The sequence below is a fragment of the Vanellus vanellus genome (genome assembly GCF_965231255.1).
Source record: "Vanellus vanellus genome assembly, chromosome: 7".
Taxonomy (NCBI): domain Eukaryota; kingdom Metazoa; phylum Chordata; class Aves; order Charadriiformes; family Charadriidae; genus Vanellus; species Vanellus vanellus.
In genome coordinates this window covers 41,420,229-41,433,833 of record NC_138912.1, presented here as the reverse complement: position 1 = coordinate 41,433,833, position 13,605 = coordinate 41,420,229, and the positions used below count along the sequence as shown (strand labels likewise).

General features: G+C 45.7%; 1 protein-coding gene across 1 annotated transcript; it reads right to left on the bottom strand.

The window, feature by feature from the left end:
- Positions 1-5,659: 5,659 nt before the first annotated feature.
- On the bottom strand, positions 5,660-13,114 carry LOC309674565 (lipase member K-like; the record flags this gene model as incomplete). Its single annotated transcript, XM_082486642.1, has 9 exons — positions 5,660-5,893; positions 7,045-7,113; positions 9,705-9,776; positions 9,887-10,024; positions 10,546-10,682; positions 10,857-10,966; positions 11,247-11,445; positions 12,756-12,873; positions 13,010-13,114. The coding sequence occupies 9 exons, from the start codon at positions 13,112-13,114 to the stop codon at positions 5,660-5,662; spliced, it is 1,182 nt and encodes a 393-aa protein (XP_082342768.1).
- Positions 13,115-13,605: the final 491 nt, after the last annotated feature.

The following is a 13,605-nucleotide window of genomic DNA, read 5'->3' as shown; positions in this document are numbered from 1 at the left end:
CTCCAGATTTCAGCTGGCGCAGCGGCAGCTCGGCTCCTCCCCAAGCCGGCCAGCTGAGTCTTGCTCTTCCAGAAGCCCGCAAGCCCTGTGGCAAAACCCTGTTTGACATCCTTTTATTTAGGGCGGTGTTTATCTGCCAGCTGAGGGACAATCTGCTGACTCAGCAGGCGGTGGAATCTGGCATGCAGCCTTTTTAGCTTCAGTTGTTACCCTTTCCCACCAAAACGGCATGCAATAAAAGAGGTCTTCTCCTCCCACAGGGTGGTGGTGGCCTCACGGCAGTGCTGATGTGCATCCCAGGGTGCCATCCCAGTGGTTCCAGCAAGGGGCACTGTGTTTCCCAGCTCCTGGGCTGTTGGCCAAGCACACCACACTGGGATGAGTTGCAGGGGGTGCCACCGCAGCAGGTCACTGGGGGCTGTGTGTCCAGGTGAGTCGGGGCCGTGCCCAGGGTCTCCAGTCCCCTCTGTAGAGCTGCTGCCCCCCTGGGGAAGAATTTGGGGGTTGTTTATTTATTTATTTATTTATTTATTTATTTATTTCTATAGACCTCCTGGGTCCAGCCATTTAAGCCACTAGCCATCATATTTGAGAAGTCGTGGCAGACTGGCAAGGTTCCTGCCGACTGGAAAAGGGGAAACATAACCCCTATTTTCAAAAAGGGAAACAAGGAAGACCCAGGGAACTACAGGCCAGTCAGTCTCACCTCTGTGCCTGGCAAGGTCATGGAGCAGATTCTCCTGGAAACTCTGCTGAGGCATGTAGAAAACAAGGAGGTGATTGGTGACAGCCAGCATGGCTTCACCAAGGGCAAGTCATGCCTGACAAATTTGGTGGCCTTCTACAAAGGGGTTACAGTGGCAGTGGACAAGGGACGACCAACTGATGTCATCTACTTGGATTTGTGCAAAGCGTTTGACACTGTCCCACATGATATCCTGGTCTTTAAATTGAAGAGACATGGATTCGACAAATGGACCACTCGGTGGATAAAGAACAGGCTGGACGATCGCACTCAAAGAGTTGCGGTCAACGGCTCGATGTCCAAGTGGAGACCAGTGACGAGTGGTGTTCCTCAGGGGTTGGTACTGGGACCTGTACTGTTCAACATCTTTGTCAGCGACATGGACAGTGGGGTAGAGTGGACCCTCAGCAAGTTTGCTGATGATACCAAGCTGTTTGGCGAAGCAGACACGCTGGAGGGGAGGGATGCCATGCAGAGGCACCTAGACAGGCTGGAGAGGTGAGCCTGTGCAAACCTCATGCAGTTCAACAAGGCCAAGTGCAAGGTCCTACATCTGGGTCGGGGCAATCCCAAGCACAAATACAGGCTTGGCAGGGAATGGCTGGAGAGCAGCCCTGAGGAGAAGAACCTGGGTGTGCTGATTGATGAGAAGCTCAACATGAGCCAGCAGTGTGCGGTCGCAGCCCAGAAGGCCAACCATATCCTGGGCTGCATCAGAAGAAGTGTGGCCAGCAGGGCGAGGGAGGTGATTCTGCCCCTCTACTCCACTCCCATGAGATCCCACCTGGAGTACTGTGTCCAGCTCTGGAGTCCCCAACATAAAAGGACATGGACCTGCTGGAGCGCGTCCAGAGGAGAGCCATGAGGATGATCCAAGGGCTGGAGCACCTCTCCTATGAGGAGAGGCTGAAAGAGTTGGGGCTGTTCAGCCTGGAGAAGAGAAGGCTCCGGGGAGATCTTATTGTGGCCTTCCAGTCCCTAAAGGGGGCCTACAGGAGAGCTGGGGAAGGACTTTTTACTGGGGCATGTAGTGATAGGATGAGGGGGAATGGCTTCAAACTGGAAGAGGGCAGGTTCAGATTGAACATTAGGAAGAAGTTTTTCACTTTGAGGGTGGTGAGGCACTGGAAGAGGTTGCCCAGAGAGGTTGTTGAGGCCCCATCCCTGGAGGTGTTCAAGGCCAGGCTGGACGTGGCCTTGGGCAATCTGGTGGTCTGGTGGGAGGTGTCCCTGCCTATGGCAGGGGGGTTGGAACTCGATGATCTTCAAGGTCCCTTCCAACCTAAACCATTCTATGATTCTATGTTTCTAAGTGTCACGTGTCTCATCTGCAAACATCTCGCACTGCTCGGAGCTGATTTATTTTCATTTCAGCAAGAATTTGGGTCAGAGCTTTGTTTCAGGGTTTTAAAAAGAGAAAGAAAATGTTGAGGCACAACAAAGGAGACAAAGCAATCAGGGAAAAGCCCTTTTATACCTACGGCGAAGTACCAAATCAAAGTTCAGTTTTTTTTTAATTTGCGCAAATTGTTTCCGGCAGCGCTAAAAGAGAATTAAAAAAAAAAAAGTGTTTAAACAGGATTAACTTAAGCAAGAATTTGTACTACAGAAAGATGCTTATAGAATTTCTTAAAGATAGAAAAGTAAACAATTGTCTAATCCGATAATCTGATCATCAGATAAAATTTTCAAGTCATTTTTTCAGAAGAGACAGAAGTTTTTACTGGAAACAAACTGTCTTGAACAAACTGAAAAACCTGATTAGGTAAAGAGCATTACCTCAAAAGACAATTTTACAGAAAGTTTTTTGGAATGAGGCAGAAGCAACATATTTAGGAAGAAAACCAGGGCGGGGGTGGGGAACAGAATTAAGCCATGAATTATTTACTGCAACCAACATGGCTTTGTGATATACCAGGAAACTGTAATGAATGCAAGCTTCTCTTCATAAATAATTAAATTTTCATTTCTGCTCGCTGCCTTAGTTCTTCAGAGAAGAAAGGCTTAGGACAGGACCTATAAAGAAAGCAGCAGAGGATAAAGCATGGAGCATCACCGCTGCGCCGTGGCCATGATGCGCTCTTGTGTTGTTCACAAGGGGTCACTCCGTGAAGCTTCTCGCCAAAGGATGCTGCAGATGCCAAAAGCTTACATGGATTGATAAAGCAAGCAGGCAAGGACTTACAATATCCATCACGAAGCATTCAATAGTATCACAGCTGGCTTGGGAGGATGGGGGATTGTTTGCAGGAAGAGTACCAGCCCACTCGCTCTGCTCTCCTGGAGGCGTGCTATGGGGCAAGGTGTTTCCGCTGGCACAAGAGTAACATCCTACAAGTGGTCGGCAAAGGCCAGCACACAGACGTCCAGCATCAGAGAGGAACCTCTATTGCTCACTTCTACCAAATAAATTCTAGTAACGAGTTCTGTTGTCCAAAATAATCCACATCGGCATTTGGAAAGACTGTTCTCCACCCAAAATTGTTTTCTGTGCTCCCCCACACCTCTCATCAATTTACTTTGCCTTTAACGGCTACCTCTAGGTGATGAAGGTCTTCCAGGGATTTTAAAGGGAAGCATGACAGACTGAAAACTTGGCAGTGCCCCAGTGCACAGCTTCAAGTAATTTCTCCTTGAAATGTCGCCTCTCCTCACAACTAGATTCTTCCTCCCTGAAACAAGCTGATTCTTCTGGTAGTCACGTCATTAACAGGTTTGTCAGGTTTTTCTGATGAGCCTCAGAATTTTGGCTGGCAGAAACAAGGATGTTGTGACAAGATACCTGTTCTTCCTAAGAAAAAATCATCAACACATCATGGCATCTCTGAGATTGCCACTTTCTCTGTAAATGCTGTGGTGCAAGAGATGCAGCGCAGTGTGGCATGTGGGGCTTCCCACTTGGATCCCCACCCATTCACTTGGTCTACAGACGCCTCTTGAACTGAAGAAAGAAGTGAGCCCTCCCCACCACTCAGGGTAAACGAAATAGCCAGATCCGCAAGCGCAACCAAAAATAATACAGCTTGCATCTATTCCAAAAGGGAATTTCTGACAAAAGTCAGAAAGAAATTCTGAAATCCCCCTGAAAGGGAACCACAACCTTCCTCAAGGAGCTTTCCACACCACAACAGACCCTCTGCTCTCTCTTGCTCAAGGGAAATGCACGCAAAGACCTGCAACCCACCATAAGAGGTGCTGTGTTGGGGGTGATCAGCTAGGTTGAAGCACGATGTCTTTCTGCATTGAAGGTTTAAGAATATTTCTTATACTACAGCAGAGGAAAAATAGCTATTTTTAAAAGACAGCTAGTCAATGTGATAGCAGCAGCTAGGGAGCACCTCGGTGCTGCATGGGATGAGCAGGCTTCTTTCCCATGGCAGAAAGTATATGGGCTTGTTTAAGACAAGGAATAACTCCCTGACCTGTTTTCTTCTGGTCCACATGCCTCGATTAGTCTAAAATATTGTTAAAAATGGGGAAAATAGTCATCACCATGTTTAACGTTGAAATTCAAGCCAGCTCTTCTTCTGTTTCTAACTAAAGGTCAGTGTACTGAGTTGGGTTTTGGAGAGGATCTGCAAATTTTGTTTCATGTAAACTCAGGTCTAACAGTTCAGCTTCTGCTTTCTGTGGACGTAGGGAGTCTGGGGTGAAGAAACATCTTCTCACGTGCTTGCCCATGCAAAGAAATACTCCTGAGGTTTGGTTCAGAGCAAATGCTCAGAACCTGACGATATTTAACACAATTTCTCCCAAACTGTGAAGACACAAATATGTAGAAGTCTTATTTCTTAAAGTAGCCAGACTTCACCTTATTTCTTTGTGAAGTACTGATCTTGATAACAATAATATTCAGCCAAACGTAGACTGAGCCCTCTGCGGTTGGCAGTGACCTGCATGCCTACTCTGCTGCAAAAATGATGCGCTACCAGGCATGATTTTTGCAGCGCATGCTTGGTCACGTGTATACATACTGCATTTGAAGAAAGCACTTCAGTCAGAAAATACGCAACACAAAATGAATGACTCAATCTTATTACCAAAACATCTCAGCTAAGCCCTAAGACTTAGGCACTTTGCATGTTCCCTAAGCCTCTTTTTTTTTTTTTTTTTATTTATTTGTGTTTTGTACATTGCGTATCAGAATCACATGCCAGATTGTCTTTCTTGCAATCACTTTTTCCGGATTTATTTCTTTCTCGCTTCTTCCTTTTTGGCTCCTCAGTTGTTGAAAGAAAAAAAAAAACCAACCCACCCACATTAAAAATGTGATTAATTACAATTTTTATTGAATTTCAAAACCAGTAGTACTGCATTGACTCTAAGGAGATGTATTTCTGCTGTGTTTTTTCACCACCGACCTGTTAGATCTCTTTCTCATCCACATAGGCAGTCTTAAAGGTTCAGGGGCATCAGTCCCAGCTCTGAGAGAGCAATAGTGAACTTTGTGTCTCAGATGAAGCCAGAAATCAACTGAGGTGCAAGGGGGTCCAGACCACCAGATCCCAGGGTACTTGCAGGCACTGTAGAGCTAACTACGTGGGAAAGGCTACATGGGATCCATCGTGCCTCAGAGAATAGATCACTGTGATATCAGTCTTGATGAAACATCTGAAAACCCAGTTTCCTCACCTGTTTCCTGTACCTCGTAAATAAACATGGCTGATGAAAGTCAAAAAAAAAAAAAAAAAAAGGAAAAAAGGGGAAAAAAGAGGAAAAAAAAGGGGGGAGGAAAAAAGGAAGAGAAAAGGAAATGAAGTGCCAGTCAGAAATTGCCTCACCCTGTCGCTGCCCTAGTTAAAAGCAGAACACTTTAACCATTTACATTCAGGTGGTCCAAACAGTGACAAATTTCAAAACCCTTTAAAGATATCATTAATCTTACAAGACACATCGGCAAAAAATGTATCAGCTTTACGGATGCCTCTTCATCATGTCAACCATTTCCTGGTACAAAATCTCAGTTGCATCAAGCCCCAGGAGGAAATCCAGGTGATTCCACTGGGGAATCACCTTGTGGTAGACCAGGTTTCTGACCTGGGGGACCAGGAGGGCAACGTCCCGGGGATCTGCCAGGCAGTCCACTCCACCGCTCCAGATGGCCGTTGGCACTTTCATATCCTTCACATCGTAGAGTGGCGGACCCATCTGAAGGGATGGAAAATGAGGGTTTCACGAAGGAGAGACATTGCTGCCATACAATAAACCACACACCGTGCAAGGGCAATTGCTATTCTTTGGGAATTAAGGAAAAAAAAAGAGGAAAGGTTTTCTTCTAGAAAGAAGAGAAATTTTATTAAAAGACGTGGTGCAACCTTATGTGCTACTATTTGGTGAGCAAATTAAATTAGTAAATTTGATTTAAAGTAATTAGTAAATTAGTTCTGCCCTGTTAGAAATTCTGGTTCTGATACTACAGACAATTTGATCAACTTTGATAAAATTTTAGCTGCCCTGATCTAATGCTGGTGGATCATCCTGCTTCAAGCAGAGGTTGGACCGGAGATCTCAGAGGTCCCTTCCAGCCAGCACTGCTGTGGTTTATGCTTACACGTCATGTAAGAAACTAGCCTTTCCTTCAGCTTCGTAACAGCAGGGAAGTGTTTGGAAGCAAGTTCTTGAAAATAAGACACATCTGGAGAGTTGATTTGGCTCAACACCACCAGGACTTGCCACCAGGTGTTCTGTCGGCACCATATCTCCTTACCTGCAGTGTTGTTATTCCAGTTAAAACTCACGCCACTTTCTGAATTTGACTTTTCTTGCTTTAGGAGGGAAGAAGCTTTTTCTAAGCCGTGATATGACTCTGGTACACTTCTTGCCATAGAACAAGAATTGCCCCAGCTCCCAAGGGACGCAGAGTTAACTGCTCACCATTCACCTTGTGGCTTTAGGTCTGGGTGGCAGAAAGGCTTAGCACCTTGCTTTCCATCATGGCTAGAGAATTTACAAGCAGCGTGGAGACTTTGGGTTTAGAGGTTTCAGATAGCAACTGGTCACACAGCCATTATTGTTGCTTTTCTATGGCAGATTACGCACTCTAACAAAAACACTGGTTAAGTGGAAAGCATCTAATACTTTATTCCATGTCAAAGGTATTTGCAAAATAGAGTTTAGAATAGAAAATACTGTTGTTCCAAGCAGAGGTCCTGCTGGCTTGCTGCTTGCATGCCCAATTTGTGAAAGGAGGACAACAAATTCAAAGGAATCTCACCAGACTAATGCAAGCAAGCATGAATGGGAACAGAATGTCTAAGCGAAAGGGAAGACCACAACCTTGACCATTTGAAACATCTTACCTGTCTATAGCGAAGACTGTTATACATGTTTCCCCCATCATAAGCTCTCAGTGCACCGCCTTGAACTCCCTGCAGCAAATTCAGAAATGTAATGGTCTAAATGAATTCATAGTTCTGTGGAAGCACAATCAGTTTAAAAGAGGAAACTCAAAAAAGTTGGTTTTCATCATTGAACTGGCAAGATTTTGGAAGTGTATCTCACATGTCTGCCATAGGCCCAGTACAACTAATTATTGTCATTAATTTGGATAAATGAACAGAGATTATATTTGTAGATGGGAGGAAACCAGGATGGGAGGAAATTAAAATGTTCTAGAAAATGGGATTAGAATTCAAAATATTCCTTGTAGAACAAAGAATTGGCCTGAAATGATACGATCAAAGATGTATTGGTTGGGAGTAGCCTCTGAACATCTCTAGTCTACCTGGAGCAGGACTATCAGCAATACAGGGTCAGGGTGGCCATGGTGTGGCCCTGCCAGGACCTGACCTCCCCCAGGATGGACACTTCCTGCCTCCCTGGGGACCTGTCCCAGGGCTGCTTCCTGGTCCAGAGGAAGAAGGATTCCCCACCGTCAACCTGACCACAGAATCACAGAATCACAGAATGGCAAGGGTTGGAAGGGACCTTCAGAGGTCATCTAGTCCAACCCCTGCCAAAGCAGGGTCACCTAGAGCAGGTTGGACGGGAATGCATCCAGGTGGGTTTTGAATATCTCCAGAGAAGAACACTCCACAGCCTCTCTGGGCAGCCTGTGCCAGTGCTTTGCCACCCTCACAGGAAAGAAGTTCCTCCTCATGTTAAGATGGAATTTCCTGTGTTCCAGTTTGTGCCCGTTGCCCCTTGTTCTGTTGCTGGGCAACACTGGGAAGAGTCTGTCCCCGTCCTCTTGCCACCCACCCTTTAGATATGTGTAAGCATTGATGAGATCCCCTCTCAGCCTTCTCTTCTCCAGGCTAAACAGCCCCAGGGCTCTCAACCTTTCCTCAGAACAGAGATGCTCTGTTCCCTTGATCATCTCCGTAGCCCTTCACTGGACTCTCTCCAGTAGGGAACTCCTGGAACTACTGGAGACCTTGTCTTTCTTGACAGAAACTGGACACAGTACTCTGTATGTGGCCTCACCAGGGCAGAGCAGAGGGGGAAGATGACCTCCCTCGACCTGCTGGCCAGGCTCTTTTTAATGCCCCCCAGGACACTATTGGCCTCCTTGGCCACCAGGACACATTGCTGCCTCATGGTCAACTTGTTGTTCACCAGGACTCCCAGATCCCTCTCTGCAGAGCTGCTTTCCAGCAGGTCAACCCCTAACCTGTACTGGTACATGAGGTTACTCCTACCTAAGTGCAGGACCCTACACTTGCTTTTGTTGAACGTCATTATGTTCCTCTCAGCCCAACTCTCCAGCCTGTCCAGGTCTTGCTGTAAGGCAGCACAGCCTTCTGTTGTGTCAGCCATTCCTCCCAGTTTTGTGTCATCAGCAAACTTGCTGGGGGTACACTCTGTCCCCTCATCCAGGTCACTGATGAATATGTTGAACAAGACTGGACTGAATAGTGACCACTGGAGAACACCACTACTGACAGGCCTCCAACTGGACTCTGTGCGGCTGATCACAACCCTCTGAGCTCTGCCATTCAGCCAGTTCTCAGTCCACCTCACTGTCCAGTGATCAGTGGGCAATCAGTGTCACTGATTCCCCTGGGCTGTAATTTGTGCTCATTGCCCCTAATTTTGCTCTTTGTCACTCACTACATCATCATCAGATAAGCTGAAGTCCAGTAAAGAATCTTATAAAAAAAATATACAGGAGAGGAAAGGAGAGGAGAGGAGAGGAGAGGAGAGGAGAGGAGAGGAGAGGAGAGAAGAGAAGAGAAGAGAAGAGAAGAGAAGAGAAGAGAAGAGAAGAGAAGAGAAGAGAAGAGAAGAGAAGAGAAGAGAAGAGAAGAGAAGAGAAGAGAAGAGAAGAGAAGAGAAGAGAAGAGAAAAGAGCGCTTCAGAAAATGGAGTGTGTGTTCTTGCCACAAAACCCACTAGGAAGAAGCTGTGCTCTGCATACAGCCTGGCACACACTTCAGAGAAGATGCGTGAACTGGTGAGGGTCCAGGAGAGATCAAGAAAAGGCTCTTTGAATCCACGATCTACAAAGAAATGTGCAAACAGCCAGGTACATTTAGCCTAGGGAAGAGAGAATGAGGGCAGCATAACACAATTTCAGTGTCAGAGGGCCTCTGGGAGTGACTGTTCTCCATGCCTACAATGGGAAGAAAGATAAATAACTGCCTTAATTGGTAATAAGCTTAATTGGACGCTGTCCAGGAGAATCTCTGCCACAGTCTGAGTGCTAACGGCACTCAGGCTGCAGGGCAAGACTGAAGCTAGTCTGAAATAAGAGCCCTGAAATGTCCTTGCTGTGGATGCAGGGTCCTCAGCTCCCAATGCTCCTCTTTGCAGGTCCCCTCCTTTGGGGCCATTCTACTTGAAAATGTACAGGCAGCTCAAGAAGCTGCCGAGCATTTTATGAAGGGGTGGAAAAAAAAAAACCCCAACAAAGATACCACTTATGTGTTGCAGCAACCAACACAAGAGATTGACCACAAAGGACCATTAGAATACTCCGTACTCTGCTTTGCATAGGAAAGTATCTGGGAAGGTTTACCTGCAACCAGTGGATTATGTTTTGTACTGAGGTCCCCGCTGGGGAATGTGCCGCATACACATCAACTCGGCTCTGAAAGGAAACAAGGGCATTTCACAACAGGTTTCACCTGGCTCCAGGAAACAGGGCAGTCAAGGCTTTGTCCTTCAGAAGGACACCTCTGCAGATTTATTCATACATACCATATTTACGTTGTTCCAGTTAAATCCAAAGAGTGTAGACAAGATGCTCTTGCAGGTCTTCGAGCAGGCACAGAATTTGGAAAGGACCAGTTCACCCCAGGCGGTGTGTGGTAGGAACTCTTTGGTGCCAAACATCTCCTGTAAAATTGCAAATGTACTCATAAAATATGAAGACTGATCATGCTTTTCCTCAAAGAACCACTACTTCATAGCTTCTATTTTACCCCCACATTGAGGTATGAGGTTACCCTTCCTTGCACCCTGTTAAATGCTTCTGTTCCGTGGTTTTTACGTGCATGACCTCTTACATTCATTGTACTCTTGCGTTAAATGATAGGGCTCAATTCACAGTCTTCACATCAGTTTTATTTGCCGATGTTTTGACACCTGCTGTGTGCACATCTGCCTATACCATTCTTGGCTTTAATTCTGCCAGAACTTTCTGGTGAGTAAATTCAGGGCGGGACAGAAAGACTCTGGACTGAGATGTGTGATTCCTTTTGTTATGAAAAGAGATGGAGCACAGAGTTCCTCTCTCTGTAAATGATTTGAAATACTCTCTGTAAATGATTTGAAATATGCTATGCGGGTAATTGCACAATCTCTATGAAAAACAAAGTTCATTTTGGCTATGCAGAATATAGTCTGGACCAACATACCTTCAGTCCATAGTCAGAAAAGAATGCGAGCTTTTTAAATGGACTTCGAGTAAATATAACTGTGGTCACAGGTGCTAAAGCAAAGTACATCTTGATTTTCTCAGCCAGCTGAGGCATAGTGGAAAAGGCTATAAAAGCTGAAAAAAAAAAAAAAAACAAAGAAGAAAAAAACAGCTTACTCTTCCAAGACATTCATGTGTACAGTTTAACTTTAGTAAGAGCTGTTTTACAAATCCCAAAGATAACGGAGACATCTGTCTCCAAGATCAGTGACATACTCTCACCAAGATCAGCCAAAAAGACCCACTTACCTATAGTGGTGCCTTGCGAATGACCGATGTAATATAGCTGCTCCTGTCCCGTTTTCTGTACAATAAAGTTTATAGTTGCTGGGAGGTCATATTTAGCCATTTCATCAAAGCTGCAGAAGGAAGAGTAGCCATCTTACCAAGAGGTGTAGCTTCTACATCTGAACAACCATCACCAACAAACCCCCAAACCAGCAGGGAGGGCAGGACACCACCACAAACTTCTTCGTCCTACTGAGCGTGTCCTTGGGTAAGCACATGGGTTTTTCAACTAAAATAAGTGGACGTGCTTCAGTTCAGCCTGGTTCATTCCTCCCTGAGCTAGGACAGCATGACCTTTTGAAGATGAAAGAAGTCAGTTGTTTCTGAGATCCTCCAACTACCCTTGTTTACCTGAAAGCCCAGAATTCCTCCTGTTTGGGAGAGAGGAACAGATGTCGCTTGGACCAAGTGTTCCCTCTGCTGTTGCCTATCCAAACGTCGTAGCCAGCGTCTGCGAGAATGAAGCCTAGGCTGTTGTTGGCCAAATTGGTGACCCATATGCTGCCTTCTCCAAATAAACCATGCTGCAGAAATGCGACAGGCCTTGGACCTGGAACACAGGCACCATGATTACTTTTTTTTTTTTTCTTGTTCCAATGCTGTCTGTCATCATTTAAGACACTTTAGGGTCTCTTTTCCTCCTTAATTACGACAGCTGCAGTGTACAGAAGTTTTGTGTCAGTGTTAGGTAGGTCTGTTCCCCTTGATTTCAGTAAAACAGGTTTGCTATGTACCAGTTGCACCATATCTCAGTGCACCATGGTGTGGGTGCACCATATCTCCAAGCATTTTGCCTTTTATCCCTGACACCCCTTCTTACCTTCTCTGCAGATGACGTATCATTAAGAAAGTGAACGTCTAGAGTTCAGGGACAGTAGAAAAAAAAAAAAAACAAATCTTTCCATGCTCCTTATTTTGTCAAATCCTGAACAATGCGGGAAGGTTTTCCCCACCATGTCCCACCAAGATGTGCTCATGCTTTCTTTGCAGGAGTGACAAATTTCACCAAGAGGCAGAATAAATTTTTCCACCTGATGCACTGTTACTTTGGCCATGGTCTCAGGGCTGGGAGGGAAAAGATTTGAACACGCAGAGATGGGGAAGAGGATTGAACACCTGTCCCCTACACCCCGCGGCTGGTCCTTCATTACTATCCGAAATACTATCATAAATTTACATATCATAAATATGCATAACATGTAATGTGATATTACTATTTCAGACACATCTCATGGCATCTGCTTTTGTCTCCAAGGACACTGCCTGGCTGGGCATTTTCAGAGACACAAGCAGAGCAGTACCTGTGCCCTGCATCTCAGCAGGCTTTTGTCAGAGAGGCTTTGTTGAGAGCATGAGAGGAACTTGGGCTTCCCAGCGAGCTCTTTAGGCAAACATCGAGGTGCCTAGAGAGGTGAGAGGGTGCACCTTTTTATGGATCTAGAGCCTCCCAGTTGTCACTCCTCACAGGACAAGAAGGTCCCCTGGAAGCTCCTCAAGGTGTACCAAACCGGTCTGCTGATTTGCCACATGGCTGCAGGACCACGTATTAGAGGCCAGGCTTCCAGGGAAAATCCAGGTTGTGCATGGTGCACCAGTGGGTAGGATGGATGGGCTGCTTCTGGACAGGACTGCAGCCTGCCGGGTGCATGGGGCATCACCCACACTCAGGTCTCCACGCAGGGTGAGAAAACACCACTGCAAGGGATGATCCTTCCCTACGAATTCTTATTGATCAAAACAGAGGCTACAGATACCAAATCCATGGGGGACCTTGAAAAGTCTCTTGCACAAGCCCTGTTATCCCAATTAGAAGAGAGCATAAGGTGTTGGTTTCCTATATAACACAGATATGACTTTTACCTTGGCTTCCAGCATTTCCTCTCCCATAAGGAATTCGGTTTAGCTGAAGGATATAGCCATCTTCTGTTATCACATCATACTCCTCACTGGGGTATCCCCAGAAGGACACCATTTCACTCTGCAAGAAATAAAAAGCAAATAATAATGTTTTCAAGGCTCTATGATGCCAATCCACAGAGTATTTAACTACTAGTACTTTATACTGACTGTTTACCAGACACTTACTGCTTCTGCTCCAATGCCATTATACTTACGATGTTCATCCGTGCTTCTGGATTCTTAGAATACCGAAAATTAAAGAGACATTGCCCAGATACCATCCCATGGACCATGGACATCAGAGCTAGAGCCAGCCACATCCTCGCTTTACCTAGAACAACATATCCGTGGCATTAGTGCCATTGGAAGCAAGGGAGACTCAAATCATATCCGCATTAACCCAGTTTTGGTCTTGTATCACTTAGATGCTCGCTTGATATCAAGAGAGAAACACTGCTCACTGATCAAAGCTCAGGAGATACAGCAGCACATGGGGAAGAATAACCTGTGGTTTTACCGTAAGCCAACAACGTGTGATTTCCAGCAGCAAAAGGAGAGATGTGGGCAGGAAAACACATCAGGTAGGACTTGGACTTAATCTGGTGGCCTAGATGACTACTTAATTCAGGTGCATGGCTCAGGAAACACATCTCAACTGGGATATTTTCACGGAGGTGGAACAGACTTTCAGGAATTCCAGTAACGGGCAAGGCAGCAATCCTTGCAATGTTCTACAGACTGCTGGAAATTGCAAATGTGTTAAAATACAACATCACGTGCATGATCTTTTTTTCTGTTGTTTTTGCCTAAT